This window comes from Acinonyx jubatus, chromosome A1, assembly GCF_027475565.1.
Source record: "Acinonyx jubatus isolate Ajub_Pintada_27869175 chromosome A1, VMU_Ajub_asm_v1.0, whole genome shotgun sequence".
NCBI lineage: Eukaryota > Metazoa > Chordata > Mammalia > Carnivora > Felidae > Acinonyx > Acinonyx jubatus.
In genome coordinates, this window is record NC_069380.1 from 67,841,762 (window position 1) to 67,859,664 (window position 17,903).

The 17,903-nt window shown below is 40.2% G+C and overlaps 1 protein-coding gene across 1 annotated transcript in view; it reads left to right on the plus strand.

Moving 5' to 3' along the window:
• The window catches only part of RAP2A (RAP2A, member of RAS oncogene family), a 35,895-nt gene extending 18,992 nt beyond the window's left edge, over positions 1-16,903 (plus strand). The window contains exon 2 of the mRNA XM_027065121.2: positions 13,031-16,903. Coding sequence (XP_026920922.1) covers positions 13,031-13,268 — 238 coding nt within the window. The 3' untranslated portion in view covers positions 13,269-16,903. The remainder of the gene's footprint in view (positions 1-13,030) is intronic.
• Positions 16,904-17,903: the final 1,000 nt, after the last annotated feature.

A 17,903-nucleotide genomic window follows, 5' to 3' on the forward strand; every position in this document is an offset into this window, starting at 1 on the left:
TAAGAGAATCAACTGGTTAATTTTTTGCATTTGGTTTTTAAGTGACAAGGTTTTAGGCTTCTAGTTGTGAACACTTCCTTACACACATTCCTGAGGTAGAAGATGCCCACTTCTAATATATAAAAAGCCAGGTTAAATGTAGTCATCAAGATTTTTTTTTCTTTCTAACATAGGTATTTGAAGTACTGTGGTATCTTGATATGCCCAAAAAGAACTAAGGTTAGATGGATCCAATTTATAAATCTGAGAGTGAAGAAAATGTTCAAAATTATCATTTTTATTTCCAGTGACGTGCTCTTTAGTATTAGCATTCCTTACGCTTTCAGTCCTCAGGCAATTTTGAATATAAATTAAACAGCACAGAACTTGGACAGAAATGTAAAATTGATTAGCAGTGTTCAGCTGAGTAATAAACTAACTGATCGACTGAATCCTGCACTTTCTGTGACTGAAAAACCCCGTAGCCAACATGCATGCTCGCTCAATTTGTCCTGAAGGTTATTTTCTGTTCCAATTTTAATGAGGAAATCATTTAGATAATTATCTTCTTTATTGATTTTTTTTCTGTTTTAATTTATTATTATTTTTTATTGAAGTATCACTTCTGTGCAGTAAAGTGCATACATCTTAGATGTCCAGCTGGATGCCTCTCCCATATAGTCAAATCCCGGCTGAATGTCCGGGACACAAATTTCGAGCAGCACAGCGGTTTCCCTTGTGTCCCACCCTGTCACTGCAGGCGCAAAGACCAGCACAATCAGTCACGTCTGTTCCTGGGCTCCTGGCTTCTGTTGTTCCAGGTACCCTTCGTGAGATTCATCTATGCTGCTGGTAGCAGGAGCTAATTCTTTCCTAAGCCGCAGTAGTTCCCCTCAAATGGACGTACCACGATTCCGTCATCTCTTCTGGGGTGGGTTGGGGCCGTTACCATTAACGCTACTGTGAACATTCTAGTACGTATCTGGGGTTGCACTCATGTACACTTTCTCTTGGGGTATACCTCGGAATGGGATTACTGGGTACGAATGCATATTTGCAGCATGAGTAAATACTGCCAAATGATTTTCCAAAGTATTTGTACCAACTTAATCTTGCGCTCACATTGTCAGTCGTCTTAATCTTAGCTAACCTGGGAAGATTCCTGTGGTGCCTCGTTGTGAGTTTAGTTTTTGTTTCCCTGGTGTGTAATGGTGTTGAGCACCTTTTCATTTGCTTCATGATGATTTGGGTGTCTTCTCCTAAGAAATACCTACTCCAGTGCTTTGTCCATTTAAAAATTGTATTGTTGTTTTCTTCTCTTTTGTAGAAGTCCTTTATACATTCTGGATAGAAGTCCTGTGTTAGATACATGTATTGCAAATACCTTTTCCCAATTTTTGGCTTACCTTTTCACTTGCTTAATAGTTTCTTTACATGAACATAATAATTTTAGGGGCGCCTGGGTGGCTCAGTCGGTTAAGCGTCCGACTTCAGCTCAGGTCACGATCTCGCGGTCTGTGGGTTCGAGCCCCGCGTCGGGCTCTGGGTTGATGGCTCAGAGCCTGGAGCCTGCTTCCGATTCTGTGTCTCCCTCTCTCTCTGCCCCTCCCCTGTTCATGCTCTGTCTCTCTCTGCCTCAAAAATAAACATTAAAAAAAAAAATTTTTTTTTAAATTCTTAATTTTAATGAAGCCCAGTTTATTAACCTTTCCTTTTTTGGTTAGTTCTTTTTTCGTATCCTATTTAATATATTTTTAAGACTTTTAAGACTTCATTAAAGCAATAATTTAGAAGGAGCTTTAAAAATAGTACAATTACAGTGTTGCATGATTATCATTCACAGATTTTCAGAAGTAAACAAAATGTCCAACTGGTAAGAGTTGAAGGCTAAAATATCATTCTCTTTTTATTAATAGTAAGTTGAGAGTATATGGGAAGACCTTTAATAAGGTAAAATTTGAGTGGCAAATGATTGTTACCTTACCCAGTAAGATAACATGTCACATATGGAAAAAACATATAGGCCTTTAAAGAGACTCCCAGGTATAATCAGTGAAGGATGGGTGGAAATCTAAAGTAATATTAATAGAAACATGAAGTGAATAACCTGGGATATTTTAAAAATAAAAATTTTGTAGGAAAAGGAAGTAGCCAGTTCTATGGGAAAATCATCATTTTGTAAACTCTAAGCATTTTGTAAATGCTAAGAGGAGGTGGTCTTTAATGCTCATTAAGAACTCCATGATATACCAGAATCTTCTTTGTAAGAAGTAGTGATTTGGATAGCCAGGATCATTTTAAACACGGTCACAGCAAAAGTGTATTAGAAACAGGGTAATAGAAGGCATATGGTAGTTCCCTTTGTGGTCTTATATTCTTAGTAATACGATAAAACTATACTTATAAAAACAATAGTTTACCTATGAGTCATTTCTGATTTCTCTTTTTTTGTCAAAACCACTACCTGCTCTGTGTCTTTCAACCAGCCTTTAGTATGTCTTGTTGGTGCAATTTCCAAATATATTTTATGTCTTTTTTTTTTTTTTTCTACTGCCATTGCCATCATCCCAGTTCAAGTCCTTGCTGTCTCCTGCCTAGACCACTTCAGGTGTCTTTTATCTTCCTGCTACTTTTGTGACCCTAAAATCCATTTTCTGTATGTTAGCCACACTGATCTCTTAACACATACGCCATGTAACTTCCCTGCCGAAAGTCCTTCAGTAGCTTTCTCCTCTTTCTCCTGTCCTTAGAATAGTAGCCATCGGTCCTCTTCATCCCTCATGCTCTTCTCTCCCCTTGCTCTTTATGATGTAACCATGCTAGTCTCCTTTTTGTTCCTTGAATAAGCCTACTACTTTCCTACTGCCTATCTTTAAAATCTTCTTCTGCCTAAAAGGTTTCATTCCTGGTTTTTCCCATGGCTCATTCAACTCTCAATCCTCAAGCTTGTGCTTAGATTTCATCTCCTGGAAATGCCTTCTTTGATCACCCAGTGTAATTAATATTGGCCTACGCAGGTTATTACATAGTAATATCGATTTTCTTTGTAACAGCCATCACAGTCTTTCGTTATATTGTCTGTTTGTGTATAGTGTTTCCTCCAATTTTTGAATGTAAACTTCAGGGACTTCATTTGTCGTATATCTCCAGTGCCTCACACGATGCCTAGTGGGTACTCAAGAGATGTATTCATGAAAACCTATGCACCCCAAGTTCTTTTTTTTAATGTTTTATTCATTTTTGAGAGAGAGAGCTTAAGCATGGGAGGGGCAGAGAGAAGGGGACAGAGGATCCAAAGCAGACTCCATGCTGACAGCAGTGAGCCCATTGCGGGGCTCAAACTCACCAACCGTGAAATCATGACCTGAGCTAAAGTCAGATGCTCAACAAAGAGAGACACCCAGCACTTCTATGCTCAATATAAAATGTAAATAAGAGTTCAGACAACCGAACTAATTGGTTACAAAAGTAAGGGAAGATTTTAAAAGAGATGAAATTTGACCTGAGCTTTGAATGGCAGTTAGAATTTGACTGGTAGGAAGTAATGAATCACTAAATTCTACACCTGAAACTCATATTACACTGTATGTTAACTAATTGGAATTTAAATAAAACCTTGAAAATAACTTGATTGGTGAGGACCACTATAGTTAGATGACCACCATGAACAAGGAGACAGAATTAAGAGCAGAAGATTCTCTTTGGAAAGTTGTAGGAAATAAGGTTGAATTAGATATGAAGGGCAAGAGTTTGGATAGCTGAAGAACTAAATGGAAAAGTTTATATATGACATGGTTAACAGTGGAAAGCTGTTGTCAGCCCCTGAGTAGGGGAGCATGGATGACATCATGTAAGTTAATCATTGCAAGGAATTGGTGCATTTCACCTAAGTTTCTCTTTCAGGAGCATATTCTTCCAAGGTCTGTAGGGTCTGTAGTGATTTTTCCTATTTCATTCTGATCTCATTAATTTGTGTCCTTGTTTTCTTAGTGTGGCTAGAGGTTTGTCAATTCTCCTGATGTGGAACTAGTTTTTTTAGTTTTCTATTTAGGTCTATTTCTATTTAGATTTACTATATTGTTTTTCTGTCTTTGATTTATTTGATTTTTCCTATTTATTATTTTTACTTTCTGCTTAATTTGGATTTATTTTGTGCTTTTTCTAGTTTCTTAATGTAGAAGCATAGATCACTGGCTTGAGACATTTCTTCTTTTCAAATATAGACATTTAATGCTATGATAGTTCTCTGTGACCTGCTTTAACTGTGTCCCACAAATTTGGGTATATTTTTATTTTCTTTCCATTAAATCTTTCCTAGTTTTCCTTGTGATGTCTTCTTTAAGCCATGGGTTATTTAGAAGTATATGGTTCAGTTTCCAAACATTTGTAGATTTTCTCATATCTTCTTGTTAATAATTTTTCATTTAATTCCATTATGGTCTGAGAACATATTTTGTATCATTTCAATTCTTTGACATTTGTTACAGTTTTTATAGCCCAAATATGGTCTATCCTAGTGACTGTTCCAGGAGCACTTGGGAAGAATATATTCTGCTTTTGTTGCATGGAGTGTTTTATAAATGTTAGATAAATTGTTTAATAGCCTTTTGCACTGCTACACAGTTTCTACAGTTGTGGTCATCTTCCCAGCAAAGTGGGCAGAAGATAGAAAGGAGAAAAGAAAAAGAGAGGAACATACAGAGATTTCCCATATAATCCCTGCCTACACATACATAGCCTCCCCCATTATCAACATCTCCCACCACAGTAGTACATTTGTGACAGTTGATGAACCTGCATTGACACATCGTAATCACCCAAAGTCCACAGTTTACTTTAGAGTTTACTCTTGGTGTTGTACATTCTGTGGATTTGGACGAATGTTTAATAACATGCATCCATCATTATGGTATCCTACAGAGTATTTTCACTGCCCTAAAAATACTGTGTTGCACCTGTTCATCCCTTCCCGTCTCCCACCCCAACTCCTGGCAACCTTTGATCTGTTAACTTGTCTCCATAGTTTTGTCTTTTGCAGAATATCATATAGCTGAAATCGTACAGTATGTAGTCTTTCCAGATTGGTTTCTTTCACTTAGTAATGTACATTTAGGGTTCCTCCCTGTCTTTTCATGGCTTGATAGCTGACTCCTTTTTACTGCTGAATGAAATCCCATTGTCTGGACGGACCACAGTTTATTTATCCATTCACCTACTGAAGGATATCGTGGTTGCTTCCAAATCTTGGCAATTATGTGTGAGGTTGCTACAAACATCCATGTGCAGGTTTTTATGTGGACACAAGTTTTCAGCTCCTTTGGGTAAATACTTGGGATTGCTAGACTGCATGGTAAGAGTATGTGTAGTTTTGTAGGAAACCACCCAAGTGGCTAAACATTTTGCATTCCCACCAGAAGTGAATGAGAGTTCCTATAGCTTCACATCCTTCAGCATTTGGTGGTGTCAGTGTTCTGGATTTTGGCCACTCTAGTAGGAGTGTAGCAGTATCTCATTGCTTTAATTTGCATTTCCCTGATGACATATGATGGTAGAGCATCTTTTCATATGTTTATTTGCCACCTGTATATCTTCTTTGATGAGGTGTCTGTTAAGGTCTTTGACTGATTTTTTATTGGGTTGATGGTTTTCTTATTGTTGAGTTTCAAGACTCCTTTGTATGTTTTGGATAATAAATTCTTTATCAGATGTAAAAATATTTTCTCCCTCAGTTGGTTTTTAATACAACATTTAAAATGCCTCAGTTGCATTGTCATGATCAATTGGTCCCTCACAAACTACGAGGAATCGATTCTTCTGATACAGTGCCAGCTCTTAATTTCTAGGAAGGCAGATTATGTTTATTAACCTTGGTATGGAGTATCCCTGATAGCTTTGAATGTCTTTTTAGTGTCATTATTCTCCACGCTTAATTTTTGTATTACATTTACAGATTTCTCTCTTCTTCAGGATGCATTCTGAAACCAGCAGAAAGTCAGAGCAGAGGACTGTGGTTTCATTATTCAAGCTAAATTACCAGAAGTGCCCTTTTAAGATGAAATATTTTGTCACTTCAAAACAAGTCAGTCTAGAGGAAGAGAGCAGCCTTACTTAGCTCATGGTTTCCATCCTTACAAGAAGTATTGATATTTCGTGCTAGCAAGCTGTGGTAGAAGCTGTCACCTCCTAGCCAAAAACAATCCTTTTTCTTCAGGACTGCCACAATACTTTACTGAAAGATTAAAAATATCAGTCCCACGGTTGCAGAAACAGGCACTCTTAACTTACACACTACTGGTTGTAATACAACTTTTGGGATGCCAGTTAAGACTCTGTGTGTGTGCACAACAATCTGATGAACTTAGAAATGTGATTTTTCTGGCCCAGCTACACACATATTACATATACCTTTGAGACAGAAATCACACGTCTAAGTGTAGCTCATCAGACTGCTGTTTATGTTAGTAAAAAAAAAAATGAATCAGTAAAAAAAATGCATTAATGGGGAAGAAGTAATTAAATTATGGTACAGAGTATAGAGTCTATAAAATGTAATACTACTTAGCCATTAATAAAACTTACATCATTTATTGAAATGGAAATTTCAAATATAATTGGTACAGTCTCCTTTTACAAAAACTAATATCTATGTTTATGCAGATTCATATAGGAAAATAGTCTGGAAGGATATATACCAGAAAGTTAGATTATTCTCATGGAAATGGGATTAAAAATGTCTTTCATTTTCCTCCTTACCTATTTAAATATCGCTGGGATTTTTATCATTATTATGGCTGACCCTTGAACAGCATGGGTTTGAACAGTGCAGATCCACTTATATGCAGATTTTTTTCAATAAATAGAGTACAGTACTGTAAACGTGTTTCCTCTTTCTTAGGATTTTTTTTTTTATTTTTTTAACGTTTATTTATTTCTGAAACAGAGAGAGACAGAGCATGAGCAGGGGAGGGGCAGAGAGAGAGGGAGACACAGAATCTGAAACAGGCTCCAGGCTCTGAGCTGTCTGCACAGAGCCCGACGCGGGGCTTGAACCCACAGACCGCAAGATCATGACCTGAGCCGATTAAAAAACCGAAAGCCATTAAAAAACCACTGAGCCGAAATCTGACGCTTAACCGACTGAGCCACCCAGGTACCCCTCTTTCTTAGGATTTTCTTAACATTTTCTTTTTTTAGCTTACTTTATTATAAGAATAAAGTATATAATACATATAACAAAGTATGTGTTAAATGACTGCTTTTGTTATCAGTAAGGCTTCAAGTCAACAGTAGGCTACTAGCAGTTAAGTTTTGGGGAAGTCTGTATGCTGTCAGCGCCCCAATTCCCACATTGTTCAGGGTCGACTGTACTTATTTAATTTGAGCAGGGAGAGGAGAAAGAAAACCTATTTGCATTCTGGAGAAACAGATTTCTATATTCTAAAGGGTACAAGAACTAGGACCTATGGGAAGGGCCAAGATGTTACAAATGACAGCTCACGAGACAGGGATAAACCTTTTAACACTGGCTTTTTAACACTAATGTTTAACAGAACTGACAGAAAGGACAGAATGGGTTGTTTGAGATAGGAGTTCCGCATCACTAATGATGTTCAAATATAGCCATTTGGTGAGGTTGTCATGGAAGTGGTTGGAGCCTCGAGTGGTTTGACATTTTGCCTTGAGACTCTCTTGGTAGATGTGATTTTTAACATGAGGGGAAGGTTGACTAAGGGGACCTATAAAAATCTTCCTGATTTTGGGGCGCCTGGGTGGCTCAGTCAGTTGGGCGTCCGACTTTGGCTCAGGTCATGATCTCGCGGTCCGTGAGTTCGAGCCCCACGTCGGGCTCTGTGCTGACAGCTCAGAGCCTGGAGCCTGTTTCAGATTCTGTGTCTCCCTTTCTGTCTGACCTTCCCCCGTTCATGCTCTGTCTCTCTCTGTCTCAAAAATGAATAAACGTTAAAAAAAATTAAAAAAAAAAAATCTTCCTGATTTTCATTCCTGAATTCAGAGACAATTGTACTTCAACCTGCTTGTGCAAAAGTGACTTAGAAGAATGCAGCATGACACAGACCGTGAGATCGTGACCTGAGCTGAATTCAAGAGTGGTAAGAGCCTAACCACTTAACCGACTGAGCCACCCAGGCGCCTCAGCACGGCCTTCTTTTCATACGCTTCCCTCCAAAGGAAGTTAAAGGCGCTGACCGTAGTGGTTTCTGTCTACACCTTATCACTGGTGAATAAATGAAGGGAAGAAGGAATTGATTCTGGATTTGCCGCAGTGGAAAACTATGAACTATGTCAACACAGTATGGTTTGAGGTCATGAAGCAACAGATTAGGCCAGTGTCTTCAAAACCCTGCTGACCCGCACGAGTAGTCTTCAGAGCTTACACATGTAGATATATATATTTTTTAATAGCCTCTTTGTGGGTCTCTGGTCCCATAAGTTCAGATCCAGTAGGTCTGGAGTAGGGCCTGGGGATCAGTACTTTTTTTAATTCCCAATTATTTTGGCAATTGGCCAAGTTTAGGCACAACCAGAAGTAAAACATACATACACACACATATGCATACACACATATCAGGACAGTTACCAAAAAAGAGAAAACAACATGAGACTATTGGAAAGCCATTAAAAAACCACTGGAATCCATTGGCAAGCATCAAATGTTGTGAACTCTGTGAAGCTACCTCACTGAGAAGCCTGTCGGCATTCTACAGCCGAGTGATACTCAAGCCTGAGTGTCTGATGATCCATTCAGTGCATTAGGCAGAGCTAGTTTTATTCATCAATATGTCATGTAATCATGCTCATGAATACAATAAACACTGTAAAAATCATGTCGATAAAACAACTGTTTGCAGACTATAAACAAATATAAGATTATTTGAGCTGCATGACCATAACCCTGCTCACGTTCTTAAAAGAAATACCAAGGAGGGGCGCCTGGGTGGCTGAGTCGGTTAAGTGTCTGACTCTTGATTTCAGCTCAGGTCACGATCTCACGGTTCGTGGGTTCGAGTCCCACATCGGGCTCTGTGCTAACAGCTCAGAGCCTGGAGCCTGCTTCGGATGCTGTGTCTCCCTCTCTCTGCACCTCCCCCATTCTCTGTCTCCTCTCTCTCTCTCTCTCTCTCTCTCTCTCTCAAAAATAAACACTAAAAAAAAAAAAAAAAGATCATCCTGTTGGGTGTTGTGCCAAGAAGAGTGCTAAGCTGTCAGCCATCACTTGGTCAATGATACCTACTGATTGTGGGAATGGCCCACTAGGTCCTGATTTTTAGCTTCGAAGCTGAAGCGCGCCTTGGAAACCTAGTCCAGCTCACTTTATAGTTCAAGAAACTGGGAACCAAGAGATGAAGTTAATTTGCTAAATTCACAGAACTAGCTAGAGGCAGTTCAGGGACCGGAGTCCTGGTCTGGCTTTGTTGGTTTTTCAGCACACCCTTGCTGGAGCAGGGAGCAGGGTTTCCCCACGCTCCCCCTCTGTTGTGTCAACACAGGGCTTTTTTGCTTTTTTCCCTTTGCCTTCTCACCTGCCCGCCTTGAGGAGGATCCTGGTTTCCCCAAATCTTACCCCCTCCACACAGGACCCGTTCCGTCAACCCAACCCAAAGCCTCGCCTCCCCTTCCGCACAGGTAGCTGTATCTGGAGAAAGAAGGCTTTCCTGCTCTGCTTGCTCCTCTTCCCCTCCTGCTCAGCCCAGGGGACTGGAGAAGGCGAAGGCTGGCGGCAGGTGGCTGCTTTGTTCCTTGACTCGGGGTCAGTCTCTCCTGCCTGTCTGTCCTCAGGAGCTCCTCACCTCCCTTCTGACACTTTGAGAAGCTGTGTCCTCGCAGCAGCGGGCAGGCGGGACAGGAAAGAAGCACCGCCCCGCGTTTCCCCAGCACCCGGGGCTTTCTAGCGCATCCTGTGAGCTTTACAGCAACCTGTGCGTTCAGTGGGAACAGATCCCCTGACTCCCTTTTTACCGACAAGGAAGTGACTACAGGTGAATACGGTGCAAGGTTTGCTCAGTCTTGCAGCCTCAGTGGCCAGGCTGGAAGCCGAGCCTCCAAATCCCAGTTTCGAATCTTTTCTGCGGTGTCATGTATTAATGTTAACAGCAAGAGACACAATTTCTCACCGTCTGCTATTCCGAGATGTAGAGAATACTTCTTTTTCCCCAAGACCTTTGAAAGTCTTCTGAGGACATCAGTCTGAATTGCTCCAGCCATTTTAGCATCTCGGTCTTAGAGAAGACCACTGACCATTCAGATAGTGATATAATGGCCAGGCTCTCTGCTACTAAACTGTCACCTTCACTGGACAGTTAACTAAATGCTGTTACATACGGACTTATGTTTGCAGTGTTCCTGTTGCCCTTTTGAGAATCCGTTGGCAACATTTATTCAGATTCTTGATTCAAACGGTGCGTGATACAACTGCTAATGATTTGATATGTTTGCAAGTTTTGAAAATCCACACAGCTGTAGCGTTTAGTTAGAAGTGTAAGAACTATTTCTTTACCTATAAAACATGATTTCATACTTTATTTAAACTAAAAACATAGTCTCTAAAACACTTACTGCTTAACTAATAAGAGAAAGTGATGTCATCACTTTCCCTGTTAAGGATGGTCCACAGAGATTGAAATTAATTTTTAACCCGATTAAATTCAACCAATACATTTTTCGGGATTGTATTCATGTTTATGTTCCTTCCCTGCCAAACAAGGTGATTTAAAGTAACGCTGCGGTGTATATACTCTCATAAGGAAAACCAAAATGCAGTTAAAAGCTTGTGAGTAAAATAAGTTCGGAAGGCTGAGAGAGCTCATATGCAAAGCAGCTGGTCCGCAGCGTTTGTAATGCAGCTTCACCTTGCTGCCACTTGTCCTTGCAGAGGCCACCGGGCACACCTAATTGTTTGTAGGGAAGAGTCCTAGAAGGTGTGAAAAACCCGTGTGTCGTACGGCCAGAGCTCGCAGTAGGATCTGAGGCCACAAAGCACAAGGCCCAGCTGGGCCACAGTAAATTCAGATAAAGCCACTGATACACATTGGAGTTTGTCCAAATCCATTTCCTGCAAAAGAATACCCAAGTTCTAGATTTACCTTTGATACAGTTGTCCCCACACATTTTTAAGTTGTTTTTATGTTCCAGATTGCTAAGTGGCGCACTGCTGGGAGCCCTCTTGTTGAAACAGTTCTCAGTTTGACCGAGTGCCAGAGACAGAAGTGAGACTCTGGTGGGAATATAGTTTGCTTTACAAGCATGAGTGAGGGGAGAGAACCAATTTCACCGAGTGAGGAGACCGTGGAGGGATTCTCACTCATATTAACCACCTGCCCAGCACTCAGTTTCCTGAATGATAAAAACTCTGTACGAACCCCGCCTCAGTGAAGTCCTATGTGGTAGTTTTCTCTTCTGATGGAGTGGCCGCGTCCTGTCATATTTGTTATCCTTATGTGCAATGGTGTGGTTTACTTCCTTTATAGACTAGAGATGCATTCTGCTTAGAGGAAGGTACACACACATACACACACACACACAAACACACACACACACACAGACACACTGATTTATACTAAAATCACGAGAAGCTTTTAAAATGATATTTGGGGCACTTGGGTAGCTCATGTGATTAAGCATCTGACTCTTGATTTTGGCTCAGGTCATGATCTCATGGTTCATGAGATCAAGCCCCTGTCTGGCTGTGCACTAACAGCGTGGAGCCTGCTTGGGATTCTCTCTCTTCCTGGCTCTCTGCCTGTTCCCTGCTCGTGCTCTCTTGCTCTCTCTCTAAAAAATACATAAACTTAAAAAAATTAGAAAATAAATAAATGATGTTTAAAGTAAAAATGATAGCCTTAGGAAAATATATTAGCAACATTTCTTAGAACAAACATAAACAATATTAGTAAATAACTATGCAGAGTAGCACCATGTATTTTTACACTGTGAGTAACAATCATAAAGAGAATAGATCAGCTTTAGGTATCAAAATGATTTAGGGCCTTTTTACTTTGTTCTTTTCATACCATTTTGTTATCCTTATTAGTCTAGCTTTTTTCCAGATGTCATAACTCACAGACGCCTTATCTTTGTCTGGCTGCTGTAACAAAAAACCTCAGAATGTGGGGCTTAAACAACAGTTTGGAGGCAGGAAGTCCAAGATCAAGCCTCTGCCAGCTTCTGTGTGTGGTGAGGGCCCGCTTTCCTCGTTCTTGGACTCATCTTTTTGCTGAGCCCTCACATAGGGTTGGGGCAAGGGAGCACTCCCCTCTTTTCCATATAAAAGGGCACCAATCCCATCCATGATGAAATCACTGCCCCAAAGCCCCAAACTCTTAAATACAATCACAGTGGGGCTTAGGCTTCAACACTGGGAAGAAGGGGCACAAACATTCGGCCTATGGCACACTTGTGCTGGTTAGGAAGGAAGGGACGGCATCAAATAAAGCTAATGACTGAAATGTTTACTCCTTGCAGGCTGAAAAGAACCATGATGTCTTTCAACTGGCTAATCTGGAACAGTTTTATCAAAGGGATAGAATGTAGTCATATTTGATAGTTTCCATCTTAATGATTTCTACTGTCTTTTGTCTTAGGAACTATTCCAACATGACCAGTTTTGTATATTTATGGAGCGGAGTAAAATGCTGACAATTATAAATCGTTTGCTTGCTCAGTAGAGCTATTACTTCATCAACCGAAATTTTGAGTAAGCATCTCTTAGAATGGAAAAAGTTTAAATTAAGCCACCTAACAGGATTTATTCTGAGATTCTGAGAATAATTTTCCAAATATATCTGGAAAGGTAAATTGATTTTCGAAGCTGTATAATTGATTCATGTAAAGCCTCGTTTCCAAAACCCCATTTACTATCCACTGTGAGGGCAGCACCTGAATGCCCTCAGGGAGATGTCAAGCCAAGTGAGGCAAATGACGTTTCGGGCAACTAAAGAGAATGTTTGTGGTAGAATAGAATGAAAAGAGAGAAGATACGTTTTAGCCTCTGAGTGCCAACTTTTATAACGTCTGTGTCTCATTTGCTCTCTTGTAGGTATGAGAAAGTGCCAGTCATCTTGGTTGGGAACAAAGTGGACCTGGAAAGTGAGAGGGAGGTGTCATCCAACGAAGGCAGGGCCCTCGCCGAAGAGTGGGGCTGCCCCTTTATGGAGACTTCTGCGAAGAGCAAAACGATGGTGGACGAACTCTTTGCCGAAATCGTGAGGCAGATGAACTACGCCGCGCAGCCTGACAAAGACGACCCGTGCTGTTCCGCCTGTAACATCCAATAGCGTCCGATGCGGCCGCCCCGGTCGGGCCTTGCCCGCTACCGCAGGCGAGGGCGCACCTCGTCCGCACGACTGCGGAGTCCGCAGGGTGTGGGGGGTGACTCTGCAGTGCAACGGCCGCCCTCGTTCGGCGTCGAGCAGTGATTGTCAGTTGAGGTCTCTGAGTACCACTTGGGGTCAGTAGCTACAGTCTTCACCGTTGTCCTCGGCCTCCTGGACGCACCTGCAACCTGAAGGCATAGCCAGTCTACAGGGTGATCTCCTTCGGAAGCTGTGGTGGCATTGTCACCGAGTTGACAGAAGCAACTATTGTATAAATTCAAAATAATCATGAGAGAGAAACCGGAAGAATCCCTATGACCACTTGCGGTTAAGATATTTTGTCTTCTTTGAAAAAAAAAAAAAATAAGTAAAGGAGAAATATTTTCCTACGGAGAGTACTGAAATTTCAGGACTTGAGATAGTGCTTCTAACCAATGTATTCCGTCAAGTCAGTAACAGCTGACCTGCCAACGGCATTACAGGGAGAGATTCTTTCCTCAGCTGACACATTTCTGTTCCTCAAAATTGATGCTTAACTGTAGATGTTATCCTAACGTGTGACGCAGAACTAACTCGTGCATCGATCCTTGCTAGAGCAAAAAAAATCAGAACAGGTTGTGTACGAATACGATCTGGCTTTCGAATGTGTTAAATCACCTGCTTTGCCACCCAAAATGGAGGCTCTCACAAGGGTTTGATCCGAATTCAACCCCCAAGCCCACCCTCTGTTAACAAAGCGGGCATGGTCTTAATTGACAAGAAGAAAACGATGTGATGGGAAGATTGCCTCGCCTTACTCACAAGAAGCGTTCTGGTAGATTAACTAGTACCATCGTGTAAGGAAAATGAAGCCATGTTGCATCCACGTGTTCCCGTTTGCAGAAACCTCACAGGACAGTACACACATCTTGCATTTTTTACGTTCGTTAAAGCAGCAGACCTTCTTGCCTTTAAGGGCTCTGGTTGTGGTGTGATTCTTGGCTAACCTGCTTTCGAAATCACGTTTGCTATAGCAGAGCTTTATTGCAGGCATCTAAAAATTGAATAACCATGTGAAATAATTTGGGCTTAAAAGTAGAACATAAATTATAGAGTGGAAGGTAAGGGACAAAAAAAAACCAAACCAAAAACAAAAAAACACCAACCCTTTTATCTTTAATTTTCCTGGGGAATTATATAAAGATTTTCTTATAACAATTTTGCCCTGATTACTGAAGTGGCAAATAAAGCTAGAGAGAATATTTTCTTTTGAAAAGGTGCTCAAGCTCTGACATTTTGGGTTTTCATAGCCGTGAAGTATTTATCATTTGCATGACTAGTGGCACAGGAAAAACCTATTCGTAGGTTTTACAATCAAGTGCAGAAGGGTTTTGAGCAAACTTCAGAGCTGTAAATGCTGAAGAGAGTATCCTGAGCGAATCCTCTGGAGATAGATTTGGCCTTCAGAACTGCAATAGCGCTGAGCCTGCGATCTGCATCCTGCCCCACACTTTGTTGCTTTCACACACTTGGGCAAGTAACCGCTGGTCTTCTGTGGGTACCTGAGAGAGGAGTGTGTGTTTGCGTGTGCATGTGTGTTTATTGTTCCTGAGAATTTGGCACAAGTCAGAGATCATTGCCTACACTGAGCATCCCGACTGCAGAATATAGTGTAGAAAAACATTTTTTAAATTATTTGCGTGTTTTTGACACTTTCTGAAATCCTTGGTAACACCCAAGTGTTTAGTGAGCTGGCATTAAGCTTAGCGGATAGCAGAAAGGTGGATAGTACTTTTCATAGGTGAGAAAACAGAGATATGTGGATCCAACCAGGCTGTGATTGTTAAAAATCTTTGAATTGTGAATATTTGCATTCTTCAATATCGGTTTTTGTTTTTGTTTTTGTTTCTTTTATAACCCCCAATTGTGAAGCACCTTGTTTACAGGATGGAAAGTTCTAACCCATTTTACTGAAACAGATTTCAGTATGTAACAGTTGATTTGACTCAAACCTTTAGAGAAACCAGAGATTCAAGAAGTACGATTTATCTACTGAAAAATAGAAATATTTGTTAGTGAATCGGTTGAGACTTGAAGCGTCTAACTTCTCAGAATGATTGTTTTTTTAGAATTCCATATTTAACAGACAACTAAGAGCACATATTAAAAACATCTGTAAAGACTCTACAGTTTTACACTATGGATTGCCATGCAGACAAGAAAAAGAAGTCAAATATGAAAAGTATGGCAAAATGTAAGGTGGAAAGATTAACTAAAAATCCGGATTTTCGTCCCCCGTGTTTGCGTCAGACAGTAAGGTGGGTTTTCACTGTAAAGATGTTGATAAGAACTGATTTGGCTGCCTGATCAGCGTCTGCACACAGCCCTTCATATTTAGTGACAAAGCATCAAAGATATCCAGAAACATGGGAACCCTCTTGTGCTCTTAACTGTTGGTATTTCATCTGGTATGAATATAACTCGGTTTGAATGAATGTGTTTGTTGAGATGTTAATAACAAGCTTAAGAACGGGAGGATTAAATTTGTTGGCACACAAATCATCGTGGCTACAGAGAAAAGTTGGTGACCTTGTGTCGCTATTTATTTTATGCCCTGATCAGACTAGCACCTAGATAAGTGAAAGTTTTTCTAACATGCCTTAAAAATGTTATGGTTTGATCCAAAGACCCACTTTTTCTTTAGCTATTTGTGATAAGCTTTTTCCTTTGTTTTCCTTTTGTGTTGTTTTACTTTCAACACAGGCAGCGTTTTTTAAGTTCTTTTTCTTCCCCCTTTTATGTTGCAGCTTTTGGGGGGGGGGTCTTTTTCAAGCTGTGATAGTGATGGTAACGGATGCCTTTCATTTTGTTCAATTTACAACATACACGCCAGCATCGGATCAAAAGTGTTACGTAAAATCTTCCTTAAACTATCGAAAGGTGCTCCGTGATCTTTTCCTTTGGTTCGTAGAACTAGAACTGAATTTTTGACTAAGTGCTAGAATTGCCGTCACTCTTCTGTGGAAAAACTACTGATATTTTATGCTTTTCTTTGTGAAGAAATGTTGCCTAAGGATGTCTGCTGTGTGTTTTCAGGAGTTTTCCGATGGGAATGTTGTCCGTGTATGTCTGAATGTGAAAGTGCTTATTTTGTTTGTTGCTGTTGGTTTTCCGCTGGTTTGTTTTGGTTTTTAGTTGTTCTTCTCACTAGCCTTGTGTTCACGCTGGTAAGCTTTACCTGTCTCCTTGGCCAATCAAACGTTTGAGACTATGGGGGTCTTTTTTTTTTTTTTTTTTTTTTTTAATTAACGTGTCATTGTGCATCTATTAAATCTTGATCAGGGTTTCAAGAATGACCGCAGTGGGTTTTGGAAACAGACTTATCATTATTGATTTGGGGTTTCCCAGAGATATAGTTCACAGTTCATTGTTGAGCTCTAATACAACTGACCATTTAAAATTGAACAACAGTTTATTGTTTTGTAACAATGTCAGTTGTTAAACCTTGACATTTCGATTAAAACATGGATTGTAGTTATAACTCAATGCAAATTCAACAGTTGTATTTGGAGTTAAATTATTTTAACAAATAAATTTATTTAATGAAACTTCCTCTGGATTGGTTTGGTTCGGTTTTTGTACATGTTCGTGAGGGAAATGGGTTCAGTATATACGAAAACAACTAAGAATTGCCATAGAATGAATTTAATACCCTTGATACAGAAATATCCAAGCTGAATTAAATGGACGATGCGTCATAAAAAAAGGAAGGTTAATAGGTCATTCTCATACCCTTCATAAATAATAACACAAGAAAGACTTTAAAATTAGTAATTACAGGGGTAATTACTGATTTTACTGGGTGGCACAGTCGGTTAAGTGACTGACTCTTGATTTCGGCTCGGGTCATGATCTCATGGTTTGTGGGTTCGAGCCCCGAGTCGGGCTCTGTGCTGACAGTGCAGAGCCTGCTTGGGATTCTCTCTCTGTCTCTCTGCCCCTCCCATGCACTCTCTGTCTCTCTCTCTCTCTCTCTCAAAATAAATAAAATTTTAAAAAATAAAATAAAATCAGTAATTACAAATACAAACTTGTCTCCATAAATAGTGTTTTATATTTTTGAGGACAGCTAGCTAATTGGAAGTCTCAATGCTAATGTGAACACAATCATTCCAGGTAATTAACATTAATTAGCAGTTGCTCTGTGGTCCTGCTAGTGTAACTAAAATGTATCCTTCTAGTGAGGGGTTGGGGCTGTCTTTTTGTTGAGGTCTTGTGGATTTTAAGGTGCCAGAAGCTGGAGGTTGCCGCTCGGTAGGGCTGTAGGGCCTGCCTGTTCTATATGGGGCCCTGTGAATGTTGACAGAGGCTGTTAATTATGTACAGCCTTCAGCTGCCCTGATAAGGAGCCCATTCATTCCCTAAGCCAATTTAAACTATGCCTTTTGGTTATGTTGCCTTCAGACTCTGTTGAAATCCTCTGGCAACATTCCACCAGTTTAGAGGCTTCATTGTTTTAGAATATAAGAATAATCTGAATGAATATAACGGAGGCACTGTAGATAGGATCTCAAATATTTAAAGGAAAACGTGCCTATATTTTAGTATAATAAATCA